Source organism: Heliangelus exortis, chromosome 20, assembly GCF_036169615.1.
Source record: "Heliangelus exortis chromosome 20, bHelExo1.hap1, whole genome shotgun sequence".
NCBI lineage: Eukaryota > Metazoa > Chordata > Aves > Apodiformes > Trochilidae > Heliangelus > Heliangelus exortis.
The window spans coordinates 1158326-1177434 of record NC_092441.1 but is presented as its reverse complement, the minus strand read 5'-3'; the positions used below and the strand labels follow the sequence as shown (position 1 = coordinate 1177434).

Below are 19109 nucleotides of genomic sequence, written 5' to 3'. Positions count from 1 at the left end.
TGACGCTGGTCCTGGACAACTGGAAATTCGCCATCACCTCCCAGCTGAGGAACCTCCTGCTCTTTGACCACCAGACCGTGCTGCCCGACTACGGCAGGTGAGCACCGGGGGCAGTGGGAGGTAGCGGGACCCCCTACCCCGGGGGGGGGGGGGGGGGGGGCTCTCCATCTATCCATCCACCCACCCATCCCTCCTCTCCCCCTTTCCCCAGGATCCGGTCGCTGTCGGGGGCTCTGGACGAGCTGTACCGGGATTTCAGCGCCCTGAAGGCCCAGCTGGGCCGGCTCTCTGCCCGCTTCGCCGAGGTGGAGGCCTGGGTGGATCAGCTCAGCCGGCACCGCCGCCCCGCTGCCCCCCCGCGCCCCCGGGGACCGCCCCAGCCCGTTCGCAGGACCCCTCCCACCCCATAGTTGCCACCCCGGTACCGGACGGCCCAAAGAACCGGGGAGGGTGGGGGGGAGGGTCAGCCGGTGCTGTGGGACAGACCCCTGCCCCCCGCAGGGTGTGTGTGTGGGGGTCCCCGATCGCTGTTAATAAACCCACTGCTGCCAGCACCGCCCCGCTCCTCTCTGTGCCTGTCACAGCACTTCTGGAAGGGAGGGGGAGAAGCCCACCCCTTCCCCCCGAGGTACCGGTACCGACCTCCCCCGGCCCGCCCATCGCGGCTTTACGGCTTGTCGCAAACTCCCCGCCCATTGCGGCGGCCGCCGCGCAGCCGTAAAGCGGAGCCGCCCGCGCCCCCCGCCCGGTACCCGCAGCCCCACCGGGAGGCAACGGAGGGGGGGGGGGAGTGGGGGGAGTGGGTTTGGGGGGCAAAGGGGGGGGGGGTTGGGATGTGGGGCTGGGACTGGAGGAACGGGGAAGGGGTGTTGGGGGACCGGGGTTGGTGCTTTGGGGGGAGATGGGGCTGTGCCTTGGGGGGCTGAGGGTCCTGCTGTATGAGGGGGCTGGGGGGCTCAGTCAGGGATGTGGGGGCTCAGTCAGGGATGGGGGGGCTCAGTGAGGGCTGGGGGGCTGCATGTCTGGGACTGTCAGTGTTCTGGGGGGGGCGAGGGGGGGGTCCAGTTCATCCTGCACCCCGGGGTGCTGGCAGGGGGGTCCCATCCCCTTCTCTCTGGGTGCCCAGGGGATCAGGGGGGTCTCCCCCAACGCTGACCATTCCCCCCCATCCTGGTCCCCGCACCCCCCAGGCTGGCACCCTGCCCCTCCTGGCACCATGGCACACGTGGGCCACCGAGTGGACTACCTGGCTGGCTTCTGCTGCCCGCTGGGGGGGCTGGTGGCGGGCAAGCCCCGGGTGCTGTGCCACGAGAACGAGATCTACCTCTCCAACGGCAGCGAGTTCGTCTACGTCTACGACCAGGAGGGAAAAGTGTTGAAGGTGAGGGGGCTGGCAGGGCGGGGGCTTCATCCTGTGTCCCCCTCCCCGGGAGGGGGCTCTGGGAATGGTGTTCTGGACACCACTCGGGTTCTCCCCGTGTTGGTCACCCAGCCTGGGGACAGGGTCCTTCCTGGGGTCCCTCCATCAGGGTCTCCCAGCCCCAAACAAGCTTCTCCAGCAACCCATACCCAGCTCCAAGGCCGTTTCTGGGGAGGGGGGAGGAGGCAGGTGCTGCCTCCTGGCTCTTCTCCTGAACTCCTGGGACATTTAATTAAACTAGAAGTGGGGGGTTAATTCCCTCCCCCGGCACAGTGACGTCTCTGGTCTCTCCCCTCCGAGGGGCCTCACCATTGTCTCAGCTGTGACTAACAGCAGTCGTGTTGCCTTGTACACGCCTTTTTTTCTTTTTTTAAATTTGCTCCTATTATCAATTCTAAGAAAGCCACCACTCTAATATCAGGCCTCGCCTCCCACGCCACGCTCCTCCCTGGGAAGGCAGATCCCAGACCAGCTCTCTCTGCCTGCTTTTCCCTCCCCTCAGGAGCCTCACAGAACCCCCTCTCCCCGCAGCCCCTCTCCAGTGGGGTCTGGGAGCTGCTGGATTCACTCCTGGAAACCCTCAGAGGGATCCAGCCCCTCACACCTGCAGCGAGCAGCCCTGTCCTTGAGAAGGGGACATTCACCACAAGATGGTGACTTTTTTTGTTGTTGTTTTTCCCCCGTTTCTCCCCCTTCCAGGCTGTGTACAGGTGCCCCGATCAGGTGTGGCACGTGGAGCTGCTGCCCCAGCCCCGGCAGCTCTACATCCTCTGTGCCCACAGCGGCATTTACTGCGTCTCCCTGGAGCAGCAGAGCAGGTGAGGCTGATGTCCCCCACCCCACAGGACACGAGACAGCCCCGTGCCACCAGCCCTGAGCTCCTGGGGGGGGGGGGGACACACTGCTCAGGGCTGGGGGGCTGCGTTCAGCCTTTGTCAGCCCCCAGCTTCCACCTGCACGGCCCAGTTTGGAGCTCCAGCCCTTGCAGCAGACACTCAAAGCCTCTCTGCAGGGAGCTCCTTTCCGAGGGCCGGGGCAGGAGGCGGCCAAGGGAAGCGCTGGCTTCACCCCACGCCTTGGCTCAGAGCTTCCCCTCTCTTCCCAAAGGTTAATGGAGCAGACGGATGGCGACGGCCAAGAAAGCAATTGCCCTTCCGGCGTCTTCCCCGTGGACTCGGATGCCTGCATCTTCCCAGACTCCAGCCTCTGCATGTTCACTCTGCTTCACAGCTTTGTCATCACTTTGTCCCAGGCTCACGGAAAATGGTGGATGAAGCTGCACGAGCTCCCCCGCCCCGAGCAGGAGAGTGCCTCGTACCGGCAGATCAGCGAGGTGGGCTTCTGCCCCGGCCCCCAGCCCGGGGAGGAGGGGGACAGTCCCCCCTCCTGCTTCCTGCCTGTCCTCTGCTGCGCCTCCTCTCCTGGCACCCTGGGGTCTGGGGAGGGGCTGTGGTGCTCGGGGGGCTTCGTGCTGGAAGAGCCCCTCTTCAGCCTGCTCTTTGGGATCGACGCCGCCATGCTGGAGTCTCCGATGATCCTCTGCGGCTTCCCGGACGGACAGCTCTGCTCTGTGCCGCTCAAGGCCCTCAGCTCCTCTCCGGACGTCGACGGCTGCCACGACGTTTCCAACCAAGACCCCCCGGTGAAGATCCTCCATCACCTGGAGGAGCCCATCGTCTTCATCGGGGCCCTGAGAACGGAGCGGCGGGCGGCCGAGGAGGAGGAGGAGGAGGCCGAGGACGAGCGGCTCTTGGGCGAGGCCGGCTGCGACTGCGTGGTGGCCGTGGGGCACTACGGGAAGATGGTGGCCATGAAGGCCGACCAGAGGGAGGAGGCGACGGTGCCGGAGCTCAGGGAGTATTACCTGCGCGGGCCCATCCTCTGCGCCGCCTGCGGCAGCGGCAGCCGCATGTACTACAGCACCCACTCGGACATCTCCGCCGTCGACCTGGACTGGGTCGGCGATTCCTCCGACCCCGAGGAGGCAGAGAGCTGCGCCGGCGTCCTGCCCCCCGTCCTCTCCCCGGCCAGTTTAAGTATCTGTAGCGTTGTGGCTCTTTCCTTGTCTTCTCGGGCGTCAGAAGGTACTGCTGGCAGCGGGGCGTGCTGGGGCGCGGGGCGGAGCGGGGCAGGAGGATAGCTGCCTGTCCCACCCCTCCGGACGGTCCCGATTGGACTCTGTCCTCATCCCTTCTTGTTGACTCCCCTCGTTGTTGTAAGTCGTTTCTGTCGAGCATGGTGGGGACTCGGGCCCAACGTGGGGCGTGCTGCCAGCTCCAGCTCTTCCTGTCCTGTCCCGCTCGCTGTTCCTCTCAGCCTCACCAGAGGTGGCTGCTCCCTGCGGGTTCCAGCACCAACCCGGGAGCCCTGAGCTGGCTGGGATGAGGCTCACTCCAAAAGGAGGGTCCGGGCATGCTGCTGCCTGGACTGTCTGGCATGCTCTGCACTCCCCAGCCCCACAGGTCGGATGGTCCCTGTCCCCCCAGAGCTAGGGCAGCGTGCAGGGTGTGGTGCTCACCCACAGGAAGGAGCAGAGGGCTGAGATGGGGATAAAGCATCTCACATCTGAGCCCTTTGCACGGGGCAGCACCAGGGGCAAGCAGGAGAGGCAGGGCAGGCAGGAGGGGGGCAGGCAGCCAGCCCTGCCTGTGCCCGGCCCTGCTCCCTACCCACCAAGCTGCATGTCTGGCTGCTGGGAGCCCTGCATGGCCTCACTGGCTCCTGGGGTGCTGCAGCCCCCCTGGCTTCTCCCCCCAGCTGCTGCTGGCCTTGGCTTGGGGATGGCCAGCTCTGGGAAGCGTGGCTGGGGACAGGACAGGCAGGAGGTGGGGGGACAGGACCTTTTCCTTCCTGGGGGGCTGCGTTCTGTCGTGGTTGTGTCCTGTCTGTCCCACCCCTCTGTGGATGGAGGCAATCCCTCCAGCTCCCACTGTCCTGGGGCAGGCAGTGCCATCCTGTGCTCCCCCTGTCCTCCTGCGTCCACTCCCCAGCCCCCCTGCCCATCCCCTGCCTCCCCTCCCTGCTTCACCTGCCCCCATCTCTGCCCTGCAGGTGAATCAGAGCTGCTGGCCCTCTCTGCCAAAGGCCGCCTGATGTCCTGTGGCTTGTGCAGCCCTGAGGACCCCGAGGTGGAGCTGACGCCTGCAGAGATTGGGCGGAGGATTAAGGAGCTGCTCTCTGGGATTGGCAACACCTCAGAGAGGTATTGGGGCTGCCTGGATGGGGTGGGCATTGTGGGTTATCCATCGGTTGTGAGGGCTCTGACAGGAACCTCTCCAAACTCCTGGGCTGGGAAGTTCCCCTCCCAGGATACCAACAGAATTAAAATAGTGTTTAAGGGCTGCTCCCCCTGGGCTGGTGTTGACAGCCTGGGTGGCAGAAGTTGGGGGAGGCAGCGTGCCAGGCACCCCACCAAGCTTGCCAAGCCCACGGTGACAGCCAGGGCAGGCACCAGCCCCCCGCGGCCATCTGCACCCAGGGAGGGGACACGGAGAAGTCCTCCCCCTCCCTTCACAGGAGCATTCCTGGGGTGTGGCTGGACAGAGCCACTCCATGAGGCCCACTCAGCTGGTGGGGGCTCACGGTGGAAGTGGCATCGTGGATGTGGGTGTGTTGGGGCAGGGGACTGGGGAGGTTCTGAGGCAGCTCAGGGTGCCAGGGGCTGCTCAGCACACAGCCTGTGGCCACTGTCACGCTCCTGTTGTTGACCTGGCTGCTGCCCCTCCTGCTATTTCAGCACCAGCAATTTGTCTTTGCAGAGTTTCCTTCCTGAAGAAGGCAGTGGACCAGAAGAACCGGGCCCTGGCCAGCCTGAACCAGGTGATGAATGTGAGCGCAGCGTTGCTCTCCAGCCAGGAGGGCCAGAAGCCCATCGCTTGCACTGTCACTGCCAACTGGAGCTGCCTCCTGCTCCAAGACACTGTCACCATCTCCTGTCTGCTGGAGAACTGCAGCGAGTACAGCCTGGAAGAGGGCTGGACCCTCTGCGTGCAGCTCCTGGCCAGCCCCTGTGCCTTAGAGGAGGAGTCGTCCGTGGATTCAGCCACCACCTTCACCTTCCCCATCGACCAACTCCTTCCTGGGAACAAGAGGGAGCTGACGCTGCCCCTCGGCTCAGCTGCTGACACCAAGCTGGACCTGCCTCTGACCATCTCCTGTGCCCTCTACTACAGTTTAAGGGATATTTTGGGCAGTGGCTCCGACTCCTCCGAGGCTCTGGATGATCTCCTGCCCGATGACTCACCCATCCTCTCCCCAGACAGGGAGGGGATCTGCCTGCCCCTCAGCGAATGCACCATTGACATGCTCCAGTGCCTCCGTTTTGAGAGCAGTCCCCCTGGGCCAGACACCTCTCCTCCAGCACCTGGCCCCCCAGACCCTGTGGAGACCTTCCTCAAGGTATCCCGGGAGCAGACTGAACCCGAGGGGGGCAAAGACGCTGAGCTGCCACGTGCCCCAGCAGAGGGAAACCTTCCCCCCTCAGCAGCCTCCATCAGGGTGTCCTCAGAGCTGCTGAAAAACGCCCTGAAAACCTCCAGCTCAGGTGGGTGCCTGTTGAGGAGCGTCCTGAGGTGTCTCCTTGGGGACAGGCACTTGTGGCTCTCCCCTGTGCATGCTGGTTGGGGTGGTCACCAGCCCTGTCCCTGGGCTGCATCACCCCAGCACACAGTGTGACCAAGCTCAATGTGTCCCTTTGGGGATGGGGACGGGCTCCAGCCTCTGGGGCCACCCCAGGCACACAGCCACTCCATCCCATATCACCTGGGGGCTGCTGAGCCACGGGGACAGTGCTGGCCATTGTGAGCAGCCTGGCTTTCTCTCCTTCCCTCCCCAGAGGTCCCTCTGAGCTGTGCCACGCTGCGCTGGCTGCTGGCCGAGAACGCCGGGGCCGCGGCGCTGAGCGGTGGGGAGGTGGCATCGGTGCACGGCACGGCGCCGGATGGAGGGGAGGTGCAGCTGCTTGTCCGAGAGGCAAGGAAGGGGTTGGACCTGCAGAGAAAACCCCCTGGCCCAGCATGGGCTTGTCCTGCAGACCCCAGGCTGTGGGTCTGGACACCCAGAAGCTGCTGTGGGGCTGGAGGGGAGGGGGGAAACAGGGCTGGATTGGGGGTGTTAATGGGGTCTGCTGCAGCTCTGTTCTCCTTGAATGTGAAAATTCCCTCTGAGTGCAAAGGAAAAGCAGGAATTGCTGCCCAGCTCTCCTGCTGGAGCTGGTGGTGGCCCAGCTCGGGTTGATTCACGCTCGAGAGCACAATTGTCACCAATGTGATTAGTGACAGTGTTAAATCTGTGCAGGCTAAGCTGGCTGGATTAGATCTGCTGGGGTGGCAGCCTGGGAACAGGCATCCCCACACCCCCAGCTCATCACCGGCTGGGACTGGAGGAGGGGGCAAGGGCTTGGCTGGAACCTGGTGGCCTGCAGGGGCAAATGCCCCTTGGAGGGTCTGGGCAGGGGGGTCTGGTGTGCCCAGCTGGGCTGGCAGCAGCTCTGCTGCCTTTACCTGCCCCAGGCTAGAGAACAAATGGGTTGGGGGGTAGAGGGAGGGGGGAAGAGAGCCTCTTAGGGAGCCCCATGCCTATGGGGAGGGGTCCTGGGCCGCCCTGTCCCCCTCCCCTGCAGTGAGGATGTGCTGGCTGTCCCAGGTGGCCATGAACGACCTCAGCCCTGCGGGCCCCATCCAGGCAGTGGAGATCCTGATGGAGAGCCCATCCCTGGCCCACATGTGCAGGACACACCACGCCGTTATCCGACGCATCCAGGTACGCCCGGCCACCCCCCACCTGGGGGGGACCAAAAACAGCCCCAGACCAAAGCCTGGGGGTGGATTTCTCCATTACCACCATGTTGCAAACAGCCCAGCAGGGCAGGGGAGTGGGACTGTCATGCACTTCACTCCCTTGTCAAGCCCTGGCCTTGGGTTTGGGCATTTGGGGCATGGAGCCCCTCCATGATGTGCCCAGCAGGGACCCCACAGCACGTGGGGGTTGGCAGCATTACCAGAGGTGCTTTGGCACCATGAGGGTGGTGCCAGATCTGGGAAGAGCAGGACAGCATGGAGCCATGGCTGGGGCTCTGGGTGCTGCCCGGGCTCCCAGCACCCATCCCATCTCCCAGCACCCATCCCATCTCCCAGCACCCATCCCATCTCCCAGCACCCATCCCATCCCAAACTCTCCACTCCCACAGATGCTGGTGCTGGAGCAGGCAGCCCAGGGCTCGGGCCCCCCTGACCTCCGGATGCAGTACCTGCGCCAGATCCAGGCCAACCACGAGGTGAGCCGTGTGCCAGGGGCTGTGGGCACGCACCGGGCCCCCCATCCCTTCCCCACGGGGCTTCCAACCTCTCTCCCCACCACACAGATGCTGCTGAAGGAGGCGCAGACCCTGCGGGACCACCCACCCCTGGGCCAGGAGGGGTCAGTGACGGCCGAGAAGCTCCTGCACATCTACCAGCAGCTGCGCAACCCCAGCCTGGTTCTGCTCTGAGCCGGGGGCAGCCGGGGCGCCCCGGGGACCCCCCGCCCCGCCGGCCGGGGTGGGTGGGTGCCCCCCGGGACAGCGGTGGGGTAGAAGCCCCCCTCGCCAGAGGAGAAGCTGGCGAGGGCAGGGAGCCCGTGGCAGCGGTCCGGGCCGGGGGGGAGGGGGTGTCTGTGCGTTTCGTGGTTGTGTTGTGGGCAGCACTGTAGGGTCGCGGGGTGCCGGCGGCAGAGCGGGGGCTTCTGGGCTGGCCCAGCCTCAGCCCTGCCACCCTCTCCCCCCGAGCCCAGCAGCCCCCCCTGGGGTCGTGCTGTCTTGTGGATTGTTCTTAGCCGTGGTAGTTTAGCACTCCCCATGCCGGCGCTGGGCTGTGCCCCCCGTGCCGCCTTGCCTTTCAGGGTCAGGACAAACAGGGTGCTGTGCCAGGGCGCCCAGCGGGCGCCCACCCTGGGGGAGCCCCGTTTTCTGCTGGGCAGGGGAGGGGGTTTGCTGCTCCCCCCTTTGTTTCTATCGATGATCTTGTATTTCTGTGGCGGTGCTGCGTGGTTTGTTCCCCGCACCGCTCCACCGTCTGTGAATCTGTTGTCTGCCATGAAAACCATCGTCGTGCCGCTCAGCCAGTGCCTCTCTCTTTTCTTTTCCATCTCCCCACAGGACCCTGACAGCTCCCTGCGGGGCTGCCCCTATCCCTGCAGCCCCCAACCTGGCCAAGGGGCCCTGCCTGCAGTAGGTTGGCTTGGCTGAGCCCCCTGCAGCAGCCTGAGGGGCCCAGCAGCCCAGAGCAGGGATGCTCCAGCAGGATCGGCCCTTTTCCCAGGGTCAGGGGGCTCCATCTGGGGTTATAAGAGAGGAGGATGGGGGGGGATGATCCGTGGGGTTTTACCCCAGCAGCCCTCAGGGTGTGAAGGAAGACGAGGTGTGATCCAGACTCACTTTAATGCCATGTAGGGTGGCAGGTCAGGGACACGGCTGCCACGGGTGGTGCCACCACCAGCTCCACCACCATCCTGGGGATGAGCTGGTCCGCTCTGTGGCCTGTACCCCCTCCCCCCCCGGGGACACTGCAGCTGCTCAGTACTCCCAGAGCGTGGCCCGTAGCACGGACTCGCTGTCAGCCCGCAGGGTGCCAGCCGGGTCCCCCCGCAGGTACCGCCCGTTCTTGGCTTTGATGGCGACACGGCCCCGCTCCCGGAACTCGAAGAAGAAATCCTCAGAGAGGTCCCCGTCGCTGCACACTGACCCGCTGCTCGCCACGTACCAGAACTTCCCCCCCTGGCCTGCAGAGAGTCCCCAGGAGCCATCAGTGGGGTCTGGGCGGTCCCCTGGCAGCCCCCCAGCCCTGGTAGCCCCTCGCCCACCTCGGATCTGGTAGGCGCCGTCGCTGAAGCTGATGTGGAAAACGTCGTAGACGGAGCGGTTGGAGTCGAGCAGGTTGGAGCCACGGTGGTGGCAGACGAAGCCGTGCTCGCCCCGCAGCACCAGCATCGGGCGGTTGATCAGCTTCAGGGTGAACTCCTCGTCCTCCCCTGCGCGGTCAGCCCAGCCCTGAGCACCCTGGGGCGAGGGTCCCGCCCCTGGCACCCCCTGCCCGCCCCCAGCACTTACCCACGGCGTCGCTGACGGCCGCCAGCTGCCCGTTCCTCTTGGTGCAGACGTAGCGGCCGTTGCTGGCGCGCAGGGCCACCCGCCGCCCGCGCCACTCGATGTCAAACAGGGTGTTGGCAGCGCTGGTGACAAAGGGACAGTGTCGGCAGGGGCCGCGTGTGTGTGTGTGTGTGTGTGTGTGTGTGTGTGTGTGTGTGTGTGTGTGTGTGTGTGTCCCCAGATCCCCCAGACCCCCTCACTCACACTTCAGTGGCCACAGCCTGGATGCCCCCGTGGGCCACCAGGGTCCAGTAGTTGCCCGTGTTGGTGTGGAGGCTGCACTTGTTGGTGTCACGGTCGATCTGGAGCTGGAAGGTCTCGTGGTTCAGCTCCTCGTCCTGGTTCGCCGAAACGTTGACGCCTGCAAGCAGGAGCAGCCATAGGCACCAGACCCACTGCAGCCCTGTGCTCCCACCAGCCCCGGCCCCTCCCCAGCAGTGGCAAATCCTTCAGCAAACAGTCATGCTAATTGGGCTGATTAATCTGATTGCAACTGTGTCCATCTGGTTCTTGCCATGGTGCACAAACCCCCTATTTATAGCCTGTCCCCCACCCTCACCCAGCCCTAAGCTGCTTGGCACTGGGGCAGGCACCTTCCTGGTGCCCGCGGGCACAGCGCAGCCACGGGGGTCCCCTGGGCACGGGTCTGTGTGTGGACACACGCGTGTGCCCCCACGCAGTGCTCAGCCCTACGTGTATGTGCAAGCATGCACGTGCAAACAGGTGTGTACACAGCAGGCTGGAGAGAGCCCTGCATATGTGCACGTGCATGTGTGCTGCACGGAGCTGTGCACACGTATGTGCATGCCCAGCATCTCCTGTGCACAAACATGTATGGGCTGCAGGCAATGCATGGAGCCCTGCACTCACACATATGTGTATATACACACATGCAGACACCCACGGAGCTCTACATGCATGTACACACCACTCTATACTCACAGTATTCACGCCTGGGAAACTGCACACACCCCCGCTGCTCCCACCCCAGCCCCACTGGCTGTCCCTCCTCTCCTTACTGTAGGGTCTCCTCCCCAGCAGGGGAGGGTCCCAGGTGAGCTCCCACAGAGCCCCACATGGCTGTGGGTGCATTCAGCTGAGCTGATCCTCAGGGATCTCCGAGGCAATGGGATGCAGGCAGGGGGCAGGCAACAGGGTGTGGGCAGCCCTTACCCTGCCGGATGGAGACGTATCTGCCGTTGGCAGCAATGAAGACCACCTGGGGGTGACTCTCCTCCAGGTCGAAGAGTTCATCTTTGCCTGGCTTGGAGCTGCGGCCGGATTTGAGGGTGCCGGTGGGTCCGGTGGGTGCCAGGTATTTCCCATCGCAGTCCTTGAAAGCCAGCTTGCCAGCCTTGAACTCGAGGGTGTATCCGGTGCCGACGCCGGGCTCGGGCACCAGGGCTCCATCGCAGCGCAGGTAGCGCTCGTCGGCAGTGCGCAGGCTGTACTTCTTGTCCTGGAAGCAGAGGGTGATGAGAGCGTCCACGCCCCAGGGCAGGTTGCTGTCGGTGGCGATTTCATCCTCCTGGGCGCTGAGGTGGGCGTAGCGGCGGCGGCTGACGCTCAGCAGGTTGGCCTGGGGGTGCATGGCCAAGTGGACGGTCCAGAGCTCCCCTTCCGTCACACTGGGGGCAAAGCAGGAGAGCTGATCCTGCCGCCCCCCGAAGAACCGCCGGTGCGGGGCCGACTGCAGCGCCCAGCGCCCGTCCGACTGTGTGATGATGCTGAAACGTTCGTCCCGGCCCGGCTGCTCGGCCTCGCATCGCACCTTCCCGTCCTTGTCGGCACCCAGGTACCGGCCCAGGTGGCTCTTGAGGAAGACGACGGAGCTGTCGGCTTCATCCTGCTCCAGCGTCCAGATCTGTTTGCGCTTCAGGCTGGGCGCAGAGGCGTTCACCTTGTAGCCAAAACTCTCCGCCGTCAGGTACCGGCTCTCGCAGTTGATCAACCCGAACTGGATCTTCAGGACCTGGTGGATCCCATTCGTTGGCATCTTCCGCCGGCACGGGGCAGCCCCCGGGGAGACAGCGGGGGCTCCCCGGCCCTGTCGAGCCCGGGGGTCGCGGCGGGGACGTCTGTGCTGTCCCGGTGCCGCTGCCGCACTGGCCACGCGGCTGGGGATGGCGTGGACCAACGGGGTGGGGGGGGCACCGGGGGTGGGCTGGGGACCACAGCCCGTTTAATTAGCCGCAGGTAGGATTACAAAATCCGTCCAGATTGCGGTGGCTGTAACCCACAGCGGGGCATTCGCCGAGGCCCCCAGGCGAGGGGGCACCGTGGCAGCCCCCAGGCCGCTCCACCGTCCGGCACCACAGTCCTGGCTCTCACCCGTCCCACCACGGAGCTGTGGGTGGAAAACTTGGGTGGGAACCCGATCCGGGTGCGGGCCGGTGTATCCGTTCCCCACGGGCTAAGGTTACCGGCCCCTCTGATTCAGCAGCAGGTCACCTCCAGCCGCACCGCCTCCCGGCCTGCCCCTAAGCGCCTTACCAATTAGCCAGGCATTTTGATTAGTTTAAACCTTTTATCCTGCTTTGGGGCCCTTGGCCTCCATCTGTCCTGTGGTCCCAAATCCCTCCTGCAGCTGTGGATCAGGGTCACATCATCTTGGGTCCTCACTTCCACTGGGCTGACACTGCCTGAAACTCAATGGAGTGGTGGGTGTGCTGCCTGGACAGGGACAGGGATGCAGGGGACAGTCCCTCATTCCCGACCTGCAGCCACCTTCTCCTCAGCCCAGCCAGGACCGCCCAGCAGGCCCAGCCACGGCAGCCATCCCAGGCTCTGCCACCACAGGGACCTGGGGACAGGCAGGGATAAGTGCTGGCAGTGGGCCCTGCCACCACCTGCACCCAAACGGCTCAGCCGGCTTGGACACCCGGTGCCAGACTCTGAGCCGGGGACTGGCCACACACCGGTGATGCCACCGTGCCGCAGCGAGGCCCTGGACACTGCCACCATCCCCTCAGCCCCGCAGCTCTGGTGTCAGCACAGCGCCCGGTTATTGTTTCCGAAAATAGGTACCAGAGTCTGGTTGCTTCATGACTTTTTCATGGCTGGGCTCTCTCTTACCGCTCCGGGGGGGTCCCACAACCCCCTAAGCTGCTGCGTTACCTGAGCCGCGGCCACGCTGCCCGGTGTGGTGTAACTGACCCCCACCGAAACGGATACGGGTCAGCTTTCGGGATGGGGGGGTGGTGGTGGGTGGGCATTATGTGGGTCAGGGTCCTGCAGGGCCTTGGAGGGTGGTGGGCTCCCTGGGGCCCGGCAGTGCCGGCTCTGGGCAGGTGTACCCCGGCACCTGCTTGGCAGAGCAGCCGGGAGCTGTATTTATATGTGCCGGGCTCCCCCTCAGCCCCCCCGGCGGGGGTCGGGTTGCCACCGTGGTGGTCCCGCCCCACAGCCAGTCCCTGCATCCCCCCCGGCCCTCACCGCTCCTCCTGACAATCCGGCTGAGACCTGACGTGCTCGTGATTGGCATGGCAGGGGGCTGAGTGGGTGCCCCCCTACCCACATTCCATCCGATGCCCCCTGCCCGTGAGGGATTGGGGTGCTGGGCTGTACCCCCTGTGGGCGGGGGGCTGCTGGATGGAGGAGGGCTCAGACGCGGGGGTCTGTGCAGCGGGTCGGGGGGATCGGAATCGGGAGGGGAGGATCGGGGTGCTGGGTGGTGGGTGACGGTGTCCCCTGGGGACCCCACCCCAGCATCACCCCTCCCCCGCCAGTCACCATGGCGACGGGAGGGGACGGTGACCGTGTGTCCCCATGGCGACGGAGACTGCGCAGAGGCAGCGGGGGGGCGGGGGGGGCACACCCGCATCGCTGGGGCGGGGTTGGCGCCTTCCTCCTCCTCCTACCCCTCCCTGCCCGGCCGAAGGTCCCTGCAGCGGCAGGGGCGGTGTCGGGGCCGGGCGTCCCGCTGCCACCGGCCCGATCGCTCCTAATACGGCCGGGACGGGGCTGCCTATGCCCGCCCCCCTCGGCGGGGACCCCCCCGGGGCCACCCCTGCCCTCGCTGCCCGGCACCGGGGCTGCCTTCTTTGGGCAAGAGGAGGCACCGGGGCCGGGACCCGGCACCGCCCCAGTTCTCCCCTCGAAGCCCCCGGCTCCGCCCCAGAGCCCCCGGGCCCGCCGCACCCCGCGGGAACACCCCCCGCACCCCCCTGGTGCCTCCTGACCGGGACCCCCCAGTGTCCGTAGTCCTTGGAGAGGTCCGGACCCAGTGCCCACCCGCGGGGTCCCACCGGTCCCTGCACCCTGGGGCGGTGTCACCTGTACTGTCACCTGTGCTGTCACCTCTGCAGCTCCCCTCGACCTCTCCCCTCTCCCCGAGTCACCGGTGCCCACCCGGCCCCCAGCCCCAACTCTTCGTGTGCCTCCTGGGCCAGCCCGGGCCCTCTGTGCTGGCACTGGGATGTCAGACCCCTCAGGGTAGGGTGACATGCAGGACCCCCTGTCCCTCTGCCAGCCCCACCACTCCCTTCCCTGCACCCCAACCATCAGGCTGACCCACTGGTGGCACCGGGGGTACCGGGAAGGCCTGAACATGCCAGAGGGTGCTGGGGACCCCACGGGGGACACGGAGCTTCACAGGCACAGACATGGGTGATGGGAGGGCTGGCAGCTGCCCCTGCCCCACAAACACCTGCTGTGGGGGGCTGGGGGGCAGTGGGCTGCTGGCGTGGGCTCTGATGTGGTGTGTGGCTACCTGGCCTGGCATGTGGCTACCTGGATCAGCACAGGGGGCTCTGGCACAGTGTGTGGGTGTGAGCCATGGCCCAGCCCGTGTCCCCAAGGTGGGCTCAGACACAAGGAGGGCACCAGGCTGTTGGGTGCCAGGGAGGTGGGGCCCTCCCTGGGGAGATGCTCAGGGTGCCCACAGGGGGACCTGTGGGGAGTCACAGCCATTTGGGGAGCTCAGCACTGTTAGGCAGGGGGCACCCAAGGGTGCCCGGTGCTGTGGGGGGCCTGATGCTGCTCGTAGGGTGCAGGTGCTGCCTGAGAGGGTGCCAGGTGTTACAGGGGGGTGCTGAGTGCTGTGGGTGGGGTGCCCATGCCATCAGTGGGGTGCACCACCATCATCCTCAGGAGGTGCTCCATCACCATCATGGGGTGCATGGTTGTGCTGGATCTGAGGCAGAGATTTTTTGGGGTGCTCAGTGCTGCCTGCAGGGTGCACCGTGCTGCACTGGAGGCCTGGCCTGCTGAGGGTGCTGGGCTTGGGGGTGCCTATAGCCACGGGGTGCATGCACATAGGTGTAGCCTATAGGATACGTGCTGTTACCTAAGGGGGTGCGTGGGGGGGTCTCCCGGGGAGGCAGCTGCCAGAGCCTGGGGGTGCAGCCAGGGATGAGGTGGGGTCCCCAGCACTGCCTGAGGGGCTGGGCGGTGCTGCCAGTGGGGTGGTGGGCACCCGGGGGTCGTGGGTCACGACGGAGGGGCCAGAGCTGCGGGTGGGGGTCCCCGGTGCTGCATGGGGGTGCTGGGTGCCGTCAGTGGGGTGCACATGGGAGGGTGGGCTGCAGGTGCTGCCCGGGGGTGCCGGGCGCCGCGGGTGGGGTGCATATACCACCCGTGGGGCACACATGGGTGGGTGGGGTGCACGTGCTGCCGGTGGGGTGCTGGGGGGGGGCCGTGGTGCCACCTTCAGGGTGCGGGGCCAGGCCCGGCCATGCCCGGCGCTACCGGAGGGGAGGAGCGGGTGTGCCGGTGCCCGGGGGGCGCCGGTGTAGGGGGGTGTCGGTGCTGGGCGAGGGGTGCCGGGGGTCCCCGCCGGGGCCGGGGGTCGCCCCCCCCCCCTCACCCCATGCAGGTTCCGGGGTGCCGCGGGGCGGGGGCAGCCCGGCAGCCGCCCCACGTGGCCGGGTCGGCGCCAACCAATGAGGAAGCTTGTTTCTGAAAGATCTCCATATATGGCGATGTTCTCGGCCGGGGGGGCGGGGCCGTTGCCCCCTGGGTATAAAAGCGCGGGGCTGGCAGTCGTACGGCCTCACTCAGCCGGCGGCAGCGGATCAGGCGGCACCGTCTCCCCAGCACCCAGAGCAGCTTCCCCCGCACAGGTACCGCACACCGGCCCCGCCGTCACGGGGCGGGGCCCCCGACGCCTTTTTCTCATGCGGGTGGTGGGTGGTGGGTTCGGTGCTGGTCAGAGGGGAGGGGGGTTCAGCCGTGCCCCCCCCCCCTCTCCCCCCCCTTTATTTCCCTCCGGGCCGGTGGAAGGGTCTTGCCCGGTCGCGCGGGGTCTGAGGTGGGGCGCGCCGTGATTGGCTGAGGCAGCGGTGACGTCAGGGCGCGGGAGATTCAAACGTCGGGACTGGGGGGGGCGTTGCGGCGGGGCCTCTCCCGGGGCGGGGGAGCGGAGGGACCCGCGGCTGATGCGGAGCAGGGTCAGTCCCTGTGCGGGCAGGGGTCTCGGCTGCACTGACCGCCCCCCTCTACTCCCGCAGAACCTCCGCCATGGAAGAGGAGATCGCCGCTCTCGTTATCGACAATGGTTCCGGCATGTGTAAGGCCGGGTTCGCCGGGGATGACGCCCCCCGCGCCGTGTTTCCCTCCATCGTGGGTCGCCCCCGGCACCAGGTAGGCGGGAGGGAGAGAGAAAGAGGAGGGAGGGGCGGTCCGGGGCGGTGCTGCCGCGGGCGTGCGCTGACTCAACCTTTCGGTTCCCCAGGGCGTGATGGTGGGCATGGGGCAGAAGGACAGCTACGTGGGGGATGAGGCCCAGAGCAAGAGAGGGATCCTCACCCTGAAGTACCCCATCGAGCACGGCATCGTCACCAACTGGGATGACATGGAGAAAATCTGGCACCACACTTTCTACAACGAGCTGCGGGTGGCTCCCGAGGAGCACCCCGTGCTGCTGACAGAGGCTCCCCTCAACCCCAAGGCCAACAGAGAGAAGATGACGCAGGTACTTGGGCTCACCACTGCCCCTCACTCACCTGATCACAAAACTTCCTTTTGTTACGACATCTTAAACCTGAGTTTATTCATTTTATTTTTTTTTCTTCCGACATTTTCAGGGTTCTGTACTCCTGGCATTTCTCCCCTGACGCCTCAGGTTTCTTTCATTTGTGTTTCTGCCTGCGTTCTTTGCTTTTTCCTTCACACACCGGTGGTTTTTTTTTGCATGTCAGCATGTGTGTTCTAACCTGGATGTGAGCAACCGAGCTCATTACTGCCTGCTAATTGGTTTTCTTTTTTTTATTTTTTTTTATTTAAATCTCTATTCTAGATTATGTTTGAGACCTTCAACACCCCTGCCATGTACGTGGCCATCCAGGCCGTGCTGTCCCTGTATGCCTCTGGTCGTACCACTGGGATTGTTATGGACTCTGGGGATGGTGTCACCCACACTGTCCCCATCTACGAGGGTTATGCTCTGCCCCACGCCATCCTGCGCCTGGACTTGGCTGGCCGTGACCTGACAGACTACCTCATGAAGATCCTGACAGAGAGAGGCTACAGCTTCACCACCACAGCCGAAAGGGAAATCGTCCGGGACATCAAAGAGAAGCTCTGCTACGTCGCCTTGGACTTCGAGCAGGAAATGGCCACTGCTGCCTCCTCCTCCTCCCTGGAGAAGAGCTACGAGCTGCCCGACGGCCAGGTCATCACCATCGGCAACGAGCGGTTCCGCTGTCCTGAAGCTCTTTTCCAGCCTTCCTTCCTGGGTAGGTGTTGGGCTGGGGGGGACCCAAAGGAGGTGAGGTGATGGTGTGGGGTTGGTGGGAGCTGGGGGGGGACCCAAGGGAGGTGGTGGTGTGGGATTGGTGAGAGCTGGGGGGGGACCTAAAGGAGGTGAGGTGGTGGTGTGGGGTTGGTGGGAGCTGGGGGGGGACCTAAAGGAGGTGAGGTGGTGGTGTGGGGTTGGTGGGAGCTGGGGGGGGACCTAAAGGAGGTGAGGTGGTGGTGTGGGGTTGGTGAGAGCCCAACAAGGCGCCGCTGGGTGCACTGAAGGAGCCTGTCCCTCTCCTCCCCAGGCATGGAGTCCTGTGGCATCCACGAGACCACTTTCAACTCCATCATGAAGTGTGACGTGGACATCAGGAAGGACCTGTACGCCAACACGGTGCTGTCTGGTGGCACCACCATGTACCCTGGCATTGCTGACAGGATGCAGAAGGAGATCACAGCCCTGGCACCCAGCACCATGAAGATCAAGGTGAGGAGATGTGGGCAAGGGGTTTGGTTTTGGGGTTTGGGGGGAGGTGAAGGCCGTGCAGCCCTGACCCTCCTCCTCCTCCTCCTCCTGCTGCAGATCATCGCCCCGCCGGAGCGCAAGTACTCGGTGTGGATCGGGGGCTCCATCCTGGCCTCGCTCTCCACCTTCCAGCAGATGTGGATCAGCAAGCAGGAGTACGACGAGTCCGGCCCCTCCATCGTCCACCGTAAATGCTTCTAAGAACGGACTGGCTGGTGGGGCAGCCCCCCGCCCCCTGCCTCCCAGGCGTCTACGTTTGCCCAGGCAAACCCATACACCTCGTGCTAGCCTCATACAACTGGAATAAGCCTTCTGCCCCTTGGAAAAAAAAAAAAATCCATAAAAAAATAGATTATAAAATACTCTGTGCCCGCTGGCAGCCTCGGGGCCAGCGCAGGACGGTTGATGTCACCTCGTGTCACCCTTTCCCCCGGCACCGTGCTCCTGCACCTCACCTGCAGGGTGTGGGGGGAGCTGGGCTGTGCCGTGCGTCCGGTGTGGAATATTCCAGGTTTTCCTGTAGAGGCTGGTAGGAGTCCATCGGGAATTCACTTCTGTCGCTGAAAAAGGTTGGGGAAAAAAAAAAAATACAGAAAAAACCCACCCCACACAAAATAACAAACATATCGTGTCCGAGCCTTACGGACCCTCCGTGTCCTCCTGTCCCTCATCCCGGGCGACATCCCCACGGGGCTGAACTTCCTCGAGTTGCTGAAACTTGGCATTTACACCTGTAAATTTATGCATCCTTTTTAATTTATGTCTTTTTCTTTTTTTTTTTTCTTTTTTTTTTTTTTTTTTTTTTGTACGTTGCCTTAATGTTCTCACATGACTGGTAGGAAAAAAAAAAAAAACACCAAAATTTGTAAAAAAAAAAAACAATAAAAAAATCCATCCGGAAGTTTTGAGAAATTGTAAACGCCCAGTGACACATCATGGTGTAAGGAAATAAAACAAGCTGCAGTAAACTCCACGGCGGCTCCGTGTGCTGGGGGTGGTGTCAAGTGCAACTTGGGATCTAAAAATGGCTGTTTTGGGGCTCAGGGGGGTGAGAGTTGTGCTTGTCCTGCGTGGGGTGCCTGTTAGGGTGAGGGGGTGCTGGGTGGGACCCCCGTGGCCTGCCTGTCCACACGCAGAGTGTCACCCTCTGTCGCCGTGGGGGGATTTTGTTCCCCCGGGGACCCTCCCGCCTGCCTGGGACAGGACAAGTCCCCTGGGGTCACCGGGCTGGTGGCATCGGCACCGGCTGCTCAGGGACCCCCAGGTGTCCTCCCGGATGTCCTGGGCACCATCTCTGTCCAGCCATCCCTGCACCGCTGTGTACAGACTCCATACGCCTGTCCCTCTGTCCATCCATCCAT

General features: G+C 64.5%; 4 protein-coding genes across 6 annotated transcripts in view; 3 read left to right on the top strand and 1 right to left on the bottom strand.

Annotated features, from left to right (window-relative positions):
• Window positions 1-19109, top strand: part of SLC38A10 (solute carrier family 38 member 10) — an 82076-nt gene that overhangs the window by 417 nt on the left and 62550 nt on the right. The window lies entirely within an intron of this gene.
• On the top strand, window positions 670-8514 carry FAAP100 (FA core complex associated protein 100). 2 transcript variants are annotated; one of them, XM_071763827.1, is made up of 10 exons: window positions 670-748; window positions 1191-1381; window positions 2120-2238; window positions 2528-3504; window positions 4472-4622; window positions 5179-5963; window positions 6255-6391; window positions 7064-7180; window positions 7608-7694; window positions 7782-8514. In XM_071763827.1, exons 2-10 carry the CDS (start codon window positions 1217-1219, stop codon window positions 7905-7907), a joined length of 2664 nt encoding a protein of 887 aa, XP_071619928.1. In that variant the 5' UTR covers window positions 670-748; window positions 1191-1216; the 3' UTR covers window positions 7908-8514. The 2 variants fall into 2 exon arrangements, with proteins under 2 accessions (XP_071619928.1, XP_071619927.1); XM_071763826.1 differs by lacking the exon at window positions 670-748 and having other exon boundaries at window positions 1015-1381.
• FSCN2 (fascin actin-bundling protein 2, retinal) lies at window positions 8816-13242 on the bottom strand. The gene is made up of 5 exons (XM_071763839.1): window positions 10716-13242; window positions 9747-9903; window positions 9504-9625; window positions 9257-9424; window positions 8816-9175 (listed from the first exon to the last, which is right to left on the bottom strand). The coding sequence occupies exons 1-5, from the start codon at window positions 11536-11538 to the stop codon at window positions 8970-8972; spliced, it is 1476 nt and encodes a 491-aa protein (XP_071619940.1). The 5' UTR covers window positions 11539-13242; the 3' UTR covers window positions 8816-8969.
• On the top strand, window positions 15494-18721 carry ACTG1 (actin gamma 1). Of its 2 annotated transcripts, XM_071763841.1 has the most exons (7): window positions 15539-15604; window positions 15992-16124; window positions 16216-16455; window positions 16568-16605; window positions 16780-17218; window positions 17528-17709; window positions 17806-18721. In XM_071763841.1, the coding sequence occupies exons 5-7, from the start codon at window positions 16783-16785 to the stop codon at window positions 17947-17949; spliced, it is 762 nt and encodes a 253-aa protein (XP_071619942.1). In that variant the 5' UTR covers window positions 15539-15604; window positions 15992-16124; window positions 16216-16455; window positions 16568-16605; window positions 16780-16782; the 3' UTR covers window positions 17950-18721. The 2 variants fall into 2 exon arrangements, with proteins under 2 accessions (XP_071619941.1, XP_071619942.1); XM_071763840.1 differs by lacking the exon at window positions 16568-16605 and having other exon boundaries at window positions 15494-15604.